General features: G+C 40.5%; 2 protein-coding genes across 5 annotated transcripts in view; one reads left to right on the top strand and one right to left on the bottom strand.

Moving 5' to 3' along the window:
* Nucleotides 1-2,129, bottom strand: part of CFAP61 (cilia and flagella associated protein 61) — a 277,436-nt gene extending 275,307 nt beyond the window's left edge. For 3 of the 4 annotated variants that reach the window (XR_011996986.1, XR_011996985.1, XM_072736508.1), the window contains exon 1: nt 1,957-2,105. The gene's annotated coding sequence lies outside the window, so the exon portion shown is untranslated. Of the gene's footprint in view, nt 1-1,956 lie in introns of all 4 variants that reach the window. The other variant, XM_026002334.2, reaches the window with a different exon arrangement.
* Nucleotides 2,101-17,842, top strand: CRNKL1 (crooked neck pre-mRNA splicing factor 1). The gene is made up of 14 exons (XM_026002333.2): nt 2,101-2,302; nt 3,888-4,040; nt 5,210-5,301; nt 6,107-6,265; nt 6,914-7,080; nt 8,914-9,092; nt 10,201-10,371; nt 11,361-11,552; nt 12,254-12,313; nt 13,032-13,112; nt 14,142-14,381; nt 15,575-15,676; nt 16,120-16,368; nt 17,477-17,842. The coding sequence occupies exons 1-14, from the start codon at nt 2,252-2,254 to the stop codon at nt 17,642-17,644; spliced, it is 2,064 nt and encodes a 687-aa protein (XP_025858118.1). The 5' UTR covers nt 2,101-2,251; the 3' UTR covers nt 17,645-17,842.
* The last annotated feature ends 82 nt before the right edge of the window (nt 17,843-17,924 follow it).

Below are 17,924 nucleotides of genomic sequence, written 5' to 3'. Positions count from 1 at the left end.
CATGGACACTGAAATTTGACTTTTATATAATTTAGTGTGTCCTGAAATACACTTTTGATGTTTTCAGTTGCTTAAAAATATCTTAAGAGAAATTCTTAGCTCATGGGCCCTACAAAAATAGTAAACAGGCTGAATTTGACCTATGGGCTACAGTTTCCCAATCACCAGAATAGGATCTTTAAGAAAGTAAAGATAAAAACAGTCTTTAACTTAAAATTCTTACCTAGCTAAACAATCACCAAGAGATGAAAGTAAAAAAAAAAAAAAAAAAAAAAAAAGACAACCTAAAACAAAGATGGAAAGAAAGTATAACTCAAAGAACCTGGCTGAAAGAACCCGTAAAAGATGTGAATAAAATTAAAATCAGAAGGGAGTGAAATATAAGATAAAATGCTAGGGAGAGAAAAGCAAACAAGCAGGTTTATCTAAAAAAGCACACACAAAAAAGAGTAATAATGATTATAAATTTTGCTTAAAAAACAAAAAACTGCATCGAATTACCAAACAATAAAAACTTGTGAGATAGAAGGAGACAATCAGTAATAAAACATTCTAAGTGTATTTCTGAAAGGAGGCTAGATTAAACTTAAATCAGTTAAGTATAGTTACAAGTTTAAGGGACATCACATAAGGGAAACATTTTTTTAATTTTAATAGTTGTTTATTTTGTTAGGCGACTTTATTTCAGTCATATAAAATCTCATTCAACTTACTTAAAATGTGAAAAGTGAGATAACTTACAAATATTTAAGTAAGTACATAGGTAGAACAGAGGTATGGCAAATATTTTTATACTGGTTACAAATGACTTGAGTTAACGTTTTCTCAATAGCACTATTTACGGAGATAGATTTAAATACATAAAATACACACATATATTTATATTTATGAATATTTTTTCTGAATACCAAAAGAGCCTTGCAATCGTAAAAATTTCTTAACCAGTGAGCTATCACACCACGAAGACAGGGAGGAAGCCCAAATGCATATAACAAGTGAATGAAACCACTCTAAAAAAGTTACATACTGATGCAAATGACACAACATTCTGAAAAAAGCAGCCCTAAAATTTTTTTAAAATCAGTGATTATAGGAGGCAAAAGGAGAAGGAGGAATAAATAGATGGAGCACAAAGGATTTTTAGGATAGAAAAACTATTCTTTACCATTCTATGATGGTAGATACAGGTCACTAAATTCCATAGAATGTGAACCCTAATGTTAACTTGTGAATAATGATGTGTCAGTGTAGGTTCATCAATTGCAAAAATGTACCACTCTCACGGGGAATATTGATTGTGGGGGCAAACGGGACGGCAGGTGTGAGAAACAGAAATTCTCTGTACCTTCATTCGACTTTTCTGTGAACTTAAAACTGCTATTTTAAAAAGTCTTTTTTAAAAAAATTCTCTTCACTATTTGCTTGCATAAAATTAATTTTTTCTTTTGAAGATAGGCCAAGAATTACACCAGCTAACATTTACGGAGCACTTTATAGATTTTCTCTTTAATGATGATAAAATAGATACTATTATTTTTGTCTCACAGCTAAGTACCATGGGGCTAAGAGAATTGATGTAATTAAGGCACATTTACAGAAAATTAAGCATCTGTTTATCTGACCACAAGGATGGTTTATTTGCTAGTACTTTGGTGATTTATTTTCATTTTTTTCTATTATTTGGCTTTAAGATACCTTCAGTTACTTCACTTGTGCACAACTGTCCAGAAGAAGAGACCTCCAAGACTACAAAACCTAGAACGCAACGCGGCGCCAGGCCACCTAGGAACGCAGCAGCTCGCCCCTTAGCATGCTGGGAAAGGAAGTTTTCTGGCCTACCTCTCTTCCCCGACCCCAAGCCTCCGGATCGGAGCTCTGTTCCTTTTGCCCTTCCCCGGAGCCACGGTTCGACCGACCCACCCATCCTCGCAAGTCCTCCCAGTTCCGCAGACTGACCTGGGGATGCGCCCCTGACGCCCCGGACTCCGTCCCCGCGTCCCTGTCGGGTGAGCCAGCACTTTCCACCTCTCCCGCAACTCCAAGACACTTCTCTCAGAGGAGGACGCTCAGCCCGGTTACCACAGAAACGAAGTTGCCTGCGTCACGGCGCGTGCGTGAAGTCAAAGGTCATGCCAGCAACTTCCGCTTCCTGTTTTGGGATCTCGCTTGTTGTCGGAAAGCTCTGGGTTTCTGTCCACCCTCGGGGTCTATTTCTGGGGTCCAGGTTGACTCGCGGTCTTGTGCTGCAGTCATGGCGGCCTCCACCGCTGCCGGGAAGCAGAGGATTCCCAAAGTGGCCAAGGTAGGAGACCGCGAAGGGCTTTGTGGGAGGAGGCCCGGAGAGGGGCTTGCCCCAGCCTCCCCGGGGCCCGCGGCGGAAGACTGCCTAGAGCCATCCTACCCCGTGTGGATCGAGTGGAAGGGTCGGCAGGCGGTGGGGCGCAGGCTTTTGTCGCCCCGGAGACGCTCCCTCCCACGCCGCGTTGGCACGGCTTCTTTCTAGGACGTGTTCTTGCGGAGGGAGGAGTGGGATCATTCGGCAGGATTTAGGCAGCGCGCTAGGCGCTGGGGAAGGAACTACGACCACAAATGACACGAGCCAATGTAAAATTGCAGCCTTGCCGAATACGAGTGAGGCGGCGTGGAATATGCCGTGGAATGATGGGGTTTGTATGACGGGTATGCAGAGTTAGCTTTCCTGAGGAAGTGGTATTTAAGCCGACACCTGGTGGCTGAGTAGGAGTTGCAAAGAATGAGAGGGCATGGGTTGTGTAGTGGCATTAATTTAATTAAACAGTAAGTTTGGTATTATATGATAGTTCCATCGGTGACTGATACTCACTGAGTGCTTAATGTGTGACGGGCTTTATCCTGAACCTTTACAGACGCCCTCTCTCCGGTCTGTCTCTCCAGCCCAGGCGGCTCTCTTGAGCTTGTCCTTTACATATCCATTTAGATGAGTCCCAGAGATAATTTATATAAGTCACATAGCACAGCATCTGTGACTGCATGTGAGCTGTAGTCATTATTATCAAAGTCATTCCGCACATGGCATTAAACAATTAATATTTCTTATAATTCAATTCCATAAAATGTTATTGGGCACCAGTGGTCCAACAGATATACAGTGTGAGCCACATTATGTAACTTTAAGTTTTCCTGTAGCTACATTAAATAGTCAAAACAGGTGACATTAATTTTAACTGTATATTTTCTTTAATCCATTATATCCAATGTATTGCTAATTGAACATGTAATCAATATAGGAAATCTAATCAGGCAGTTTACTGGTTTATTTCACACTATGTCTTCAAAATCTAGTGTATATTTTACCCTTACAGTCCATCTCTATTCGGGCTCACTGCATTAGCTCATGACTACTATGTTGGACAGCACAGCTCTAAGACTTCAAGAAACTTATGGTCTGTCTAATGATGGGAATTTATTGAACTGTCTTTGATTTGAAATGCCATGAAAACAACCAAACGCAGTTTGAGGCATTATCATCCACATGGGGCATAATTGAAAAGTTCTGTAAATAGAGATTGTAACACTAGGAAAGATATAGCACACATCTTCATAAAACACCTCTAGTGAGAATTTACCTAAGCAGCCTCAAGGTTTATTATTATTCTAATCTAAAAGAGAACACTTGCTATTTTTGCTGCCTTTTCTCTTAAGACTTACCTATGGCTTTGTAATAAATACCATGCATAAGAAAGAAAACTTTGTTTTCTGTTTAATTTCATAGAGAAATGAAAACCTGTCATATGAAGAGGGCATCTTGTAATAATACAAAGTTCCCATCCTAAAAAAATGTCTTTTTGCTTCCTAAACCTTGTGTGATGAGCATCTACTAAAAATGAGAATATCTTCTATCTTAAAAGGTGAAAAACAAAGCCCCAGCTGAGGTACAGATAACTGCTGAGCAACTCTTAAGAGAAGCTAAAGAAAGAGAACTTGAGCTTCTTCCTCCTCCACCTCAACAGAAGATCACAGATGAAGAAGAATTAAATGATTACAAACTAAGAAAAAGGAAGGTCAGTCAGGGTGATATTTTCAGTCTGTTAATAACATTGTTATTACTTTATAGGTTAAAGTTTGCAGAATTCCTCATTGGTTAGAGAGGCTATAAGGATAGGTTAGTGTTTCTAGCCACATGAGTAATGTAACTCCTGGTTACCAGATAATTGCATTTTGCTGAACTTTAAAAAATATGCCATGAATTGTCTTTTAAAGTATAAAGAGATTCAGTCCACCAGAGACATAATTTTTGGTGCAGAATCAAAGATGGAAGTTTAACAAGTGGAACATCTGACAGCTGGAAGGGGCTGGTCTTAACCAAGGTCACATTATGTGCTCTCTCTGTACTACATTTTATGGTAGGAATTGAGACCTGGAAAAGAGCTGAGAGTGGACTTGGGAATCTGACCTCTTCACCCTAGGAGGGGCAGAGGGAGAGAGAGAATCTTAAGCAGGCTCCAGGATCAGTGTGGAAACCCACACGGGGCTTGTATTTATGACCCTGAAGTCATGACCTGAGCCAAATTCAAGAGTCGATTGCTTAACCACCTGAGCCGCTCAGGCACCTGTAGGATAATTTTAAACCACTAAGCCTGTTTTATCTACTTATTAGTGATGTTCAAAGAGTGATGTGTGAAATTCTGAGACATTACTGAGAGGACTATTAGAAATAGTCAAGAACATTTCCATACTAGGAAAAAGTATAAAGTATATTAAAGTATCAGTTAGCTATTAGCAAGAAGAGAAAATACCAACAATTCTGCTAATAATTCTTTATATCTAAAATTTTTCTCTTCATGTGTAAGACTTTAAAGAAACACCTGAGGGGCAGCCCGGGTGGCTCAGCGGTTTAGCACCACCTTTGACCCAGGGTGTGAGCCTGGAGACCTGGGATCAAGTCCCACATCGGGCTCTCTGCACGGAGCCTGCTTCTCCGTCTGCCTGTGTCTCTGCCTCTCTGTCTTTCATGAATAAATAAATAAAAATCTTTTAAAACAAAAGAAAAGAAACACCTGAGATTGTAACCGTCATTCGCGAGTTTCTTATTTCTCAAGGGTTCCAGGATGTAATCTCTCCTAAATAACAACAAAATGAGTAAACCTTTTAGAACAGGATTAATAGACAAAGGATGATGTCATTTTTATTTATTTTTCCCTTCAGTTTGACCCTTTTCCCCTTCCTCCAGACTTTTGAAGATAACATAAGAAAAAACAGGACCGTGATTAGTAACTGGATAAAATACGCACAATGGGAAGAGAGTCTAAAGGAGATTCAAAGGTAAAATTGCTGAATGTATAATTTCCTATGTCGAGATATAAGTTAAGAGACAGAAAAGTAGGAAAAGTTAAAGCACAAGTGAAAGAGCACACCTCTGCTAGTAATTTTCCAGGTTGTCCCATGGAACCCTTGGACTCCTTTGAGGAACCTCAGAGGCACTGTGGTAGGCGAGTCCTGGGAGGAGCAGCGAAGGAGATGCTAAAAATGGGTCTCACCTCCAGCACACCCTCTACAGTCAGAGAAGCACAGTTTCATCTGCTTTCTTTGTACTTGAATTTTTTTTTTAAATAAAAACTGTTCACTGGAAACCAGTGGCCAACAAGATAAAAATCATAACCTGGCCCTTCCTGATGCCCAGCCTTTCTACATTCTCCCAGCATACCGACTGCCCTGGCTATGCCCATGTACTTGCCACTCCCGAACACATCGTGTCTCCTTACCCTACACTCAGCTGTTCTCTCTGCCTGGAATGAGCACTCCTCCCTACACACGTTGACCTCTAGAGCTTTCCTCAACTCACTAATTCTGGAGTTATCTACTACTTAGCCATTTGCACCAGACATTATTTCTTCCTTTTGGCTTCCTTGTGTAAACCTTGACTATATTGCAGTATAATTATGTGCATGTCTACCTTTCTTTAAGAGTTTGTAAGCTGCCTGAAAGCATGTCTTTTCACTTTTTTATGCCCAGAATGTGCTCATGGTGGATACCTGGTAAAATAGCAGGGCACTGGAGATGGTTTGAGATAGTTGCCACATGTGTTGTGTGTACTACTTTTGATATTCTCCAAATCTGCCTTCTTAAGGGCTCGATCCATATACGAACGTGCTTTAGATGTAGACTACCGGAATATTACACTCTGGCTAAAATATGCAGAAATGGAAATGAAGAATCGCCAGGTCAACCATGCCCGAAATATCTGGGACCGAGCCATAACAACTCTTCCTCGCGTCAACCAGTTCTGGTAAGTTTTTGAACTACCAAAGCAGCTTTTTGTAGGCCAGAAAAGTTCTACATTTTTGTGTATTTATTTTATTTTAATAATTGTAATCACATATATTTAATTGACATTCTACTTTTTCTTTAAACATACCGTAAGTAGTTTTTAGTGTCCTATAGTATATTAAGTCATCACAACATGTAATAGCTATATAATCAAAACTAAAATTTGGGTTGTGATCTTTTGTGCATAAGAAACTTTTGTTGGACTAAGTGATTTTTAAGAAAAATGTGTCTTTATTCCCTGTGGTTCACACTTTCCAGGTCTATATTTGATAAGGAAACATGTTCGTTTTAACCTTTGGGGAAGATAAAGTCCTAAGTCTTCACATTTTACAAAGTGTCAAAGATCATTTTTTCTGGGCAGCCCCGGTGGCTCAGTGGTTTAGCACCACCTTCAGCCCAGGGCCTGATCCTGGAGACCTGGGATCGAGTCCCATGTCGGGCTCCCCGCATGGAGCCGGCTCCTCCCTCTGCCTGTGTCTCTGCCTCTCTCTCTCTCTCTCTGTGTCTATCATGAATAAATAAATTTAAAAAATGATAAATAAAAAGATAATTTTTCCCCCTAAGTCATTTTGACCAAGACAGATATTTTGGGATGATTTTATTAAAGGTACAAGTACACATACATGGAGGAGATGTTGGGAAACATTGCTGGCGCCCGGCAGGTGTTTGAGCGCTGGATGGAATGGCAGCCTGAGGAGCAAGCCTGGCATTCCTACATCAACTTTGAGCTGCGATACAAAGAGGTGGATCGGGCCCGCACCATTTATGAACGATATATCCTTTGAATGAGTTGTGAGTATTGTCCTGGTTACTGCCGCTTCCATGGAGGTATAGTCAGAGTCTGGACATACGGACAGTCATTAACATAAGCCTGGAAGCCAAAGATAGAGGTTTTATTTGCTTCATGAGCTATATATATTTTTTCTAGAGAATAGGGTGGTCAGAGTAAAAGTTTGTGGTCTAGGTAATTGAGCTTTTTCCAGTGAAACTTTGGGTTTGTTTATATTTTGGCATTCCTTCTGGAAAGTGACATAGCAAGGCTTTGGCTGCTGTAGCCAGTCCTGTTTTTCTAGGGCTTTATTTCTAGGTTTTTCTAGGGTGTTGATCATTAGCAGCACTACTGGAGTCCATTCAAAGGATAGAGATAGGAGGGCAGCATAGTGTAGCAAATTCCAGCTGCAGTGCCATTTGCCATTTGGATGGGTGTGAGTCCTTTCTCTGGCACCTGTTAATGGAGCAGCCTCAGACAAGTCACTTAACACTTCTGAACCTCAATTTTGCCTTTATAAAATAAAACCAAATCTACCAAGATTAGGTGTTTTTAGGATTTAAGATTATAAATCTATATGAAGGGTCTGTGTGTGTATACACATTGCCCTTGGAAACAGTGATTTGGTATTTGCTGTTTAAGTGACTTAATAGAACAAAGCTGCCAGGAAAAACAACAATCAACTTTACTATGCAATTTTAAGGTCTCCATTACTTCTGCCCATTTTAATATGATTAATTTAACAGAAGCTTGTATAGTACTTGCTAATGTGCCAGGCATTGTTGTAAGCATTTTACAGATACCATCGCTTAATCCCTAGGCAGTCCTGCAGTGCAGAAGCTAATCCAGTCTGCAGGATGGTAAATGCAGGCACGAGCGCAATAAGCAGCATGGCCAGGGTCTCTCAGGTAGTAATGGAAATGGGCTTTGAACCCAGCTGTTAACTTCGTTGCCATATTTGAACATATTACTATGGAATTAATGATTTCCTTAAGCAAAGTAGATGAAAATAGATTTAATCTATTAAGATATAAAATAATTCAAAACTTTCTTTTGTATGTCAACCATATTTCAATAAAAAAAGAGAAAAACCTAAAAAATTCTTCTCTTTTGCCAGTACTTAGCAGTTTTGTTTTTGTGAGATTTTTTTCTTAGTCATTAATTCAAATATTAATGTTATTGAGCATATAATAGAGTAGGTGCCATTTGTTGAGTGGACACATTCTTTTGGCCCCAAGCTGCAAGGGATTTTACACACATTTCCTTCTTTAAAGCCACTGAGTTGGGGCAGCCTGGGTGGCTCAGTGGTTTAGTGCCGCCTTCAGCCCAGGGTGTGATCCTGGAGAACCAGGATCAAGTCCCATGTCGGGCTCCCTGCATGGAGCCTGCTTCTCCCTCTGCCTGTGTCTCTGCCTCTCTCTCTCTCTCTTTCTCTCTTTCTCTCATGAATAAATAAATAAGAAATCTTTAAAAATAAATAAATAAATAAAACCACTGAGTTGGGTTAGTATTATTTTTCTCTATTTACAGATGATAGAACTGAGTCTTAGGCAAGTTAAATGAATTGTCCAGGATAGCATGGTTTATAACAGACCTCCGCTTTTTCATTTCTCAAAAGTCCCATTTGTACCCACTACAGAAATACTGAATAAGCACTGGAGGAAGACAGATGAACCAGACACAACCCCCTGCCAGAGGTTACAGATTACCGGTTCTTCACCTTTGCATATGTTTTATCAAACCCTATAGTTTGTATTGTTGGGGGTTTGGGTTTGGGTTTGTTTTTGTTTTTTTAAAGCCTTGTTGTCTTACATGGTATTTCCTTAATTCCCCTGAACTTGTTCTCGTGCACCCTGATGTTAAGAACTGGATCAAGTATGCTCGCTTTGAAGAAAAACATGGTTATTTTGCCCATGCACGGAAAGTGTATGAGAGAGCTGTTGAATTCTTTGGAGATGAACATATGGATGAACACCTTTATGTTGCCTTTGCCAAATTTGAAGAAAATCAGAAAGAAGTAAGTACACTTGAAGATCTCAGTTACATTGCAGAACAGTTTAGGAAAGAATACTTGTGCACATGGAGTTCATTCCATTTTCTTATTCACTTATCCTTGGAAAAAATGTTTCCAGAATCTCTCAGAGAACAGCACACATTTGTGGCTTAGCTGCAGATTGGGAACTGAGCAATTGTACTAAAGTGTCCTAATTGTGTTGTCCTTTTTGAAAATTAAGCTTTTATATCTATGATGAGAATACTGTATGTAAACTGAAAGTTCATCATTTGTTCTCCTCATAAAAGGGCTCTACAGGTAATAAACCTGGAAAACAAAAGTCCAGAGCCTTTAGAACAGAGAACAGAATTTGAAATGAAAACAGAGGTTGCCCCACAAATAAATCGGTTCTGATCCTCCATAATATATATGGAAGTAATCCCTTAAAGTAACTCAGATACTACAGAATCGAGAGAGATGGGCTAAGGTCCAAATACAGGGTCAAGCCTGTGGGAATTATGAAGGGTTTGAAGCATAAGAGTGGTAGGATGTGATTTATATTCTAAGGAAGGCCTCTAGCTAATCCATGTAGACTGTATTGGGGAAAACAACGGTGAAAGTGGAAATAAAGGGACTTTTGAAGTGGTTGTGGAAGAAATGGAGATGGTTTGGGGGTTGGGGGGGGGACAAAGGGCCATGTTGAAAAGGTAGAGGTAGCAGGGCTCTTTGAGGTAGTGCATGTGGGGAATGAGGACAGGAAGAGTCAAGGAGGACTCTTGGGGTTTGGGGCTCGAGCAAGTGCATGACTGTAGGTATTGCTTACAAAGACTGGGAAGACAGAGAGACCCAGGTTTGATGGTGAGAAAAAGGAGGTCAGTTTGGGACCTTTTTAGTCCTAGATGCACAGACGATACCCAACTGGCAGTGTTAGGTAGACAGTATTAGGCGTGGAGCTCAAAGAAGAGTATTGGTGTGCCCTGACAAATACCTCAACAGGAGGGAGAAAAAAGTTTTTTAGGACATTTTGAAACCGCACAATCTTACAGGTAATATATTATGTCATAATTACTTTCCAAGTTGTTGCTAGAGTGAGAATATTGTGTTGAGAAGTAATCCTCCTATCTGCTTTTAGTTTGAAAGGGTACGAGTGATCTACAAGTATGCCCTGGATAGAATTTCAAAGCAGGAGGCCCAAGAACTCTTTAAAAACTATACCATCTTTGAGAAGAAGTTTGGTGATAGGCGGGGTATTGAAGACATCATTGTGAGCAAACGAAGATTCCAGTATGAGGAAGAAGTGAAGGTGAGTGCTGATGCAGACGCTGACCCCTGTAGGTAACAAACATGCTGACCAATAGCAGCTACAATGAAGGGAAGAATAGCAAGCAAGGACTCCCAGGGATCATGCTCTTGCTGATACGTCTGCAGTTATCGGCAGCCACTGCAACGGGAATCAGCAGGGCTCATAGAAAAGGCCAGCAAGCAATGCTTGGGTTTGCTCTGCCACCCACATGTTGAAAGTCACTTTGCTGCTTGCTGATTGTGTACCGTAGAACTTGAGCAAATGCTGGGAATCCATTTGAACTCATTTCTGAAGAAGATGGACGAGTCAGAGATTGAGCCAAATAGCTTTTGTGCACTACCTTTTAGCTTAACTGCTTGAACGAAAGATGTACTGTAGATATGGTTCTCTTCTCTATCTGTGATGTACTATTTTGTTTCAGATTCAAAGGCAGTAGTGTTTCACTAATCTGCTGTGTATCTTAAGGCTTTTGCTAAGTCAAATTAATTAGGATATTGCCAAACAAAGGACTGGGTCCTGTGTTAAATGAGGTCAGTAAGATATATTCAAGATAAATAACTTACTGGAGAAGGCAGATTTCACATTTGTGGCCATGGTTCTGATTGCACTGTAATTTTAAATCTAGACATCATAATGATATGCAGTCACATATATAAACAAATACATTCATAAAACTAGGCATCTGATTATTGAGTAACTATCTTGAGGGTGGTGGTTGTATATGAAAGCGGCCTTGCCGTGGGATACCTGGCAAATAATCTGTCCTCTATGTTCCTTTTTCTTTTCTATTTATAGGATCTCAGGAACAGTATTTTTATTTTTTTATTTTTATTTTTTTTTAGGAACAGTATTTTTAAATGAGCTAGTTTGTGAAATCTAGAAAAACAGTTGCTAAAATACAGTCAATCAAGGGTGTTCTTTTTCCTCACAGAATCCAGCGAGTGTAGCTCTTGGTTTGATTTTTATTCATTAAACTTACGGTCTTTTAGGCTAATCCACACAATTATGATGCATGGTTTGATTACTTGCGCTTGGTGGAAAGTGATGCAGAAGCAGAAACCGTTCGAGAAGTCTATGAAAGAGCCATCGCCAATGTGCCACCCATTCAAGAGAAGCGGCACTGGAAGCGTTACATCTATCTGTGGGTCAACTATGCACTCTATGAAGAATTGGAGGCCAAGGTAAAAAGTGGACTTCCGTATCAGCTATTGATGGCTGCGTCAGCTCTGCGCGTATAGGTCTGCTGTTTTGGGTAGCGGTGGGTATGGACATGTGCGATCCCTGAAACAGGAATCTAGCTTTAGATTCTCGGCCATACAGTTACATACTCTCTCTGCAGCCTTGCAAACTCTTAAACCTGTCATTGGTCCAGGTGAGGTATTTTGTAGTATTTTGTGTTTCAGACCTGAGGCACAAGATTATCACTTAGAACTTCGGAAGGGAACAGTAAAGCAGCCTTTAGCTTATTTTGTGTCGTTTCCTGGATTGCCTTCTCAGTAGGGATCACAGCTAGAACACACATCTTTGCTTTTAGTAAAGATCAAGGGGGATTTTCAGAAATCGGCTGTTTTTAAATTAATTGGGAAAGATAAGCTTTCTGCTACTGATCTGAGGCTATAACTCATCTTTGTTTCTGCTCTCAGGCGAAAAGCTTCTCTACAGCGAAGCTCTCAGGGTTTGATGGCTATCTCATTGGTGATTCTTTAACTAAAGTTTGATGGCCCCTGGTGGTTCACACTTGATCATAAATGATGAAATCAGGGTTTGAGAATAGCATGCTGTGAAAACACTCCGTGTGGGGGTGTACATTTTTACTAGTACTAGCAAAACCAGCATCAGTAACAGACTTCAATATGTGATGAAAATTTCGTTCCTAATACAGGATCCCGAGAGGACAAGACAGGTGTATCAAGCTTCTTTGGAATTAATTCCTCATAAAAAGGTATGTTTGCTGTAAGTGGTGTGTTCCAAACTGTCAAAATCCTGCTTCCGTTACTTATGAAATAATACTTAACTGTTTGAATAGTTTGCCAAGCAAAAACCTGTCAGAACAAAGTATGCCCTTCGCCTCTGAAAACACCTCACAGTCTAGTTGAGAGGGCAGCCTGTGTTAAATAACCAATGAATAATACAGAGAATAAGGTAGAATTTCAGAGGAGGATGGGTCATTGGAACAGGCTGGGTGGAAGGCGGAAGATGCACATCTGGAGAGCATGCAGCAGGTGCAGGAGACAACAAACAGGTGTCTGTTGCCATCCAATGGGACATGTGTGCGTGAGGGAGCACTGGGTGCACGAGTTCTGGAAGTAGTTGGGACATTCTCTCTGTCCTGTTTCCCAGCATGAGAAGCCAGCAGAGACTTGACCAAGTTACTGTCTAGACTAGTGGTGGCTTGTTCTTCCCACTCACAAGCATACCCACAAAACAAAGCCAGTTCTCAGTAGGGGCTGCAGGGCCATGCAGTACAGTGAAGTCTTTGGATTACTCTTTCTAACTTTTGTGAAATAAACATCATCATATTCACTTAAAAACAAGAAAACGCATCTGTCTTAGCTCTGAATATTTAGGAAAATCTAATTACATGTGGCCTTTTATTAAATTTCTAACCAGTGTAATAGAAACAACTCTTTTAGATGTTTTTGTGTGCTTTTGTTTTCTAGTTCACGTTTGCCAAGATGTGGTTACTGTACGCACAATTTGAAATAAGACAGAAAAATTTACCGTTTGCCAGAAGAGCTTTGGTAAGTAAAGGAAGGTTCAGGGGGCTCCTGGGTGATCCAGTTAGTTGAGCATCTAACTCTTGATTTTGGCTCAGGGCACGATCTCAGGATTGTGAGATCCAGCCCCACACTGGGGTCCATGCTCAGCATGGAGTCTGCTTGGGATTCTCTCTTTCTGCCTCTCTCCCTGCATGTGTTCTCTCTCTCGTTCTCTCTTTCTCTCAACGCCCCCCCCCCCCCCCAGTGAATAAATAAATTCTTTAAAAAAAAAAAAAAAAAGAAGGATCAAGATGCATTCCTGACTTCTTTGAGGAGGAAATTAAATCTTAGTGCTTATAAGTTGGACAGTTCCTACTAAGAATGCTACAAAAGTGTTCTGCCTTTATAACCTGAGGTGTGTCAGAGAATGCATGGCCTTTGAAGTTTGGGTGATAATGTTTAATTACTCTGTTTTAACATTGGCAGCTTTATCTGTAGCTGCCAGTTACCAGATCTCTTCTCAGACTGGAAGATCTGATGTTACATCACATTAGATCTTAAATCAGATCTTTAGTAGACTGATCTTGTGCAAAACCTGGGAGTATTACCTGTGCCATCCTCTTAGCAACTATCCTGAAGTCTCTTAATAAGATCAAATACTGTTCAAATGCAGTGGTCCTTTTGTAGGCCACTCTTGCCTGGCTGAGGGCAGCACAGCAGGTTTCATTCTGTGATCACTACTTTACTTACAGGACGTTTTATCCATCTGACATCTGGATTCCCTTAGGTGCCCCTGAGAAACTAAGTAAAATCCAAAGTACTTGTGAGACAGTTCTGCAACCCCGTCTTGAACAGGCACCAGCGGGCATCAGCCCTCCTGACAGCTGGGTGAAGTGCAGGGTTTCCGTCAGCCTTTTGTTAAGAAGCAGCGTGGGCAGTGTGATACCACAGAGGGAAAGAATAGCTTGCCATGTTTTTTCCCAGCAGAGAACAGCTGCTAGGATAGTTTGGTGATGTCTGTACACAGGTTGAACCCACATATCCTAGTGTTTTGGTCGTTTTATTTTCCAGGGAACTTCCATAGGCAAATGTCCAAAGAACAAGTTATTTAAAGGTTACATAGAACTGGAGCTGCAGCTTCGAGAATTCGACAGATGCCGGAAGCTTTATGAAAAGTTCTTGGAATTTGGACCTGAGAACTGTACCTCTTGGATTAAATTTGCAGAATTAGAAACAATCCTTGGTGATATTGAGAGAGCCCGGGCAATCTACGAGTTAGCCATCAGTCAGCCACGCTTAGACATGCCGGAGGTGAGGATCTCGAGATGAATATGATTTGGTTTTAGATATTTCCCTAGTATTGCTTTAGATGACCACCTAGATGTGTGTGTATTTTAGAGTATAAAGATAAACTCACCTGTAGTCTTGTCAACTCAGATAGTACTTAACTGTTGGAGGCAATAGAAGAAGGATGGGGGTGGAAGAAGCAGCCCTCTAGGAAGATACCAGAGCCCAGCAAAGCCCCAGGATGACACCAGGATGAGTTGGGGTATAACAGGGCTGGTGACTGGCTCTCTTCCTCCCTTCTTCAAATAGAAGGCTAAAACAAAAACAAATAGAAAGCTAACTAAAGGAGATGGGGCAGGGATGGCCAGGCAAGGAAATAGGCAGCAAGCAGCTCTGACTGGAGAATAGGGCAGATGAAGGTTGAGACTGCACATCTCTAGATTGTCCTGGCACAGTTTTTCCCAGATCGGGCCAGCAAAAGAAGCTCTGTATAAACCACCATATTGCTGAAATTAAATTGCCAAGGTCCTGACCTATCATAGGAGCTAAAATTATCCCTTCCCTATTTAAACTTGAGCCACAAGGTGGCGCCAAACCACGGAGAGGCTGGATTTGAGAGCCACTGAACTCACCCAGCCTTTTTTGTTAGTCCTGCCCCAGTGTGACTTCATTTTATGGCTTGGGCTGCATAGACCAGGGCTTTGTGTATTATTGGTTCCGTCGCCTGGCCTCCACTGCTAGGCGTCCAGGCCATGTTTTACTTCATCCTTTTTCTCTGACAGGCAGTACCCAGCAAGTAGGCTGGGTACTCAGACATGAAGGAATTTACAGTGGAGGTAAGAAGAATATATCCTGGCTAATCTAGGCATGTCTTCTGGCAATGTCAAGTTGATAGGATCATGGCAATGTCTAGGAGACTTGGCAATCTCTGAGCCTTTCTTGGTAAGTCTAGCATTTGAAAAACTCTGAAAGAAAATCCAAAAATGAATCCTGAATCCAAAGCCTTTTATCTCATAACGTAGAATGGTAACCACATTTTGGCCAGCTTGTAAACACCACTGGTTTTATTGTGTCCAGATGCTGCCTGTTCCTTAACTGTTCATAGAAGTTCCTAGGTTCTAGGTGTTCTAGGTTGGAATGGTAGTTAAGCTCAGCTTTGGATAGGGACGTGTTGCTCTTTAAATGTCAAGGCTGATTTATTAAGTTTTCTTTTGTAGGTGCTTTGGAAATCATACATTGATTTTGAAATTGAGCAGGAAGAAACTGAGAGAACACGAAATCTTTACCGAAGATTGCTTCAGCGGACACAGCATGTCAAGGTACCCTGCACTCTGTAGATTATCTCTGATTTTGGTTGAATCAGCAGTCCTGAAGGAAATAACATATTTTTGTATTTTAAGTGTTTCAAGTTTGGTTTGTAATGATTTTCTTGCATTTAGAAAGAGCCTCTGAGTCTCAGAGGACTTTGTGATATAAAGCTTATAGCAGGTCAGTATTTATACTGCATTTGAATAACTTTAATATCATAGGATTGAGTAAAAAGTTAAACTCTTTCCAGGATTTTACGACTATTTCAAACACCTAATTGGTTAGAGAAGCAGACTGATTTCAACATTATTGAAGCATATAATCAATATGTTCTTTAGAATACTATAGATAAACACGTTAGTATGTTCAGATGTCATTAACTAGAATTAGCATTACTACATGACCATTTTCTGGGTGACATGGTTAATTTGGTTCTGTAATAATTTTTCTAAAGGTATGGATCAGCTTTGCACAGTTTGAGCTATCATCAAGGAAGGAAGGAAGTTTGGCTAAATGCAGACAGATTTATGAAGAGGCTAACAAAACCATGAGGAACTGTGAAGAAAAGGAAGAGAGACTTATGTTGCTGGAATCATGGCGAAGCTTTGAAGATGAATTTGGAACAGTATCAGATAAAGAAAGAGTAGACAAACTCATGCCAGAGAAAGTCAAAAAGAGAAGAAAGGTCCAGGCTGATGATGGGGTAAGAACTGAGCCTCTGGTGCTGGTCATCTCATGTCAGATGAGCAGAATGCATCTGACTTTGAAATTTGTACTTTTAAGTGTCATATATGAATCTGAACATGGGAGCAGATAGCCTGGAGTAGGAGATGGTTGCAGTCTGTCTACCTTGGAAACACAGAGCAGAGTATATAGATCACCCAGGGGTGGAGAATGGGAGATAGGTGGCAAAGCTTTCTGGGAGGTGGTTGATTCCGGGAGCTATATGAAGCATGATGTTTCTGGAGCATTAAACAGGAGGTCAGAGTGAAGGGAAATGAAACTTAGCTTTTAGGTAGGATCCAAGCCACAGACTTTGTAAGCTATAGGAAGGCCCTTATGCACAAAATAACATGACCTAGTGGTTGGCATCTCCTGCAAGCATACCCAAGGGGCTCAGAGTTGAGGAGGACCTATTGGGGAAGCTATTGTAAGCAAAGCAAGTGATGGTGGAAGCTGGCACTAGGGTAGTCTTTAGGAAGCCAAATAAATGACCAATTGGAGGTGGGGCTGTAAGGGCAAGGAGTCAGAATAATAGTGCACAGATTTATGACTTTGGTTACTGAGTATTAAATAAGTCTTTAAAAACTTAAAATCTTAGAAAACTTAAAATCTAGATGAAGGTGGACATGGAACATGGGATATCTTGGTTGATGAAAGAGGAGGAGCTGTGCTTTGATTTTTAGTATCTTTTCCCACTGGTTTTTAGCTCTCAGTGAGCTCCACTTGTAGCAACCCCAACCCCAACATCTACTGTTTGGGGTTTTTTTTTTTAATTCAATTAACATGTAGTATATAATTAGTTTCAGAGGTAGAATTAAGAGTTTTATCAGTCTTCTGTAATACCGAGTGCTCATCACATCCCCTGCCCTCCTTAATGTCCATCACCCAACAGCTACTTGTTTAGCCCAATCTTGCAAGCCAGCCCTGGTTCTTCTGAGATGGGCTTTGGTGTGGTTTCGTAAAATGAACGTAAGTTAAATTTGAAGAACTCTGTGGGTTTTGTGGTGAAAATTCTGCACTTTAACTGCAGTGTATTTCAGTCACGTGTTAGCTTATCTTTTCATTGTTTTTTTTTTTTTTTCCCATAGTCTGATGCAGGCTGGGAAGAGTACTATGATTACATCTTTCCAGAAGATGCTGCCAACCAGCCCAACCTCAAGCTCCTGGCCATGGCCAAACTTTGGAAGAAACAACAACAGGAAAAGGAGGCTGCCGAGCAAGACCCAGATAAGGACATTGATGAGACTGAATCCTGATTTTCTTGTTCATTTTGATAAATGTTTTATTATTTTTATAAATTAATCATTTGGAACTCTTGTGACTCTGTTTTTTTACACCTCACCAATAACGAATTGATTGGAGTCTTTGATAGCTACTTTTTGAATTATTTTTAAAATGCTCTTGGGGTAAGTGAGGGATTGGGGGATTGCAAGTAAATTTTTCTAACTGCTGGATTTATCTGAGTCTAAGCATTTTTTTTGGTCCACATCACACATTAGGAAATCTAATTGAGGTAATGCTTTCAGCTATTTTAGA

The sequence above is a fragment of the Vulpes vulpes genome, chromosome 14 (assembly GCF_048418805.1).
Source record: "Vulpes vulpes isolate BD-2025 chromosome 14, VulVul3, whole genome shotgun sequence".
NCBI classification, from domain to species: Eukaryota; Metazoa; Chordata; class Mammalia; order Carnivora; family Canidae; genus Vulpes; species Vulpes vulpes.
The sequence above is the reverse complement of the archived record's forward strand: the minus strand, read 5'-3'. Positions and strand labels throughout refer to the sequence as shown.

Excerpts from the sequence above, each read along its gene's own strand:
- CRNKL1 (XM_026002333.2), top strand. The coding sequence starts at position 2,252 with ATGGCGGCCTCCACCGCTGCCGGGAAGCAGAGGATTCCCAAAGTGGCC. Across the intron at positions 7,081-8,913 it reads CCGCACCATTTATGAACGAT|TTGTTCTCGTGCACCCTGAT; the intron begins ATATCCTTTGAA and ends ATTCCCCTGAAC. Across the intron at positions 16,369-17,476 it reads AGGTCCAGGCTGATGATGGG|TCTGATGCAGGCTGGGAAGA; the intron begins GTAAGAACTGAG and ends TTTTTCCCATAG.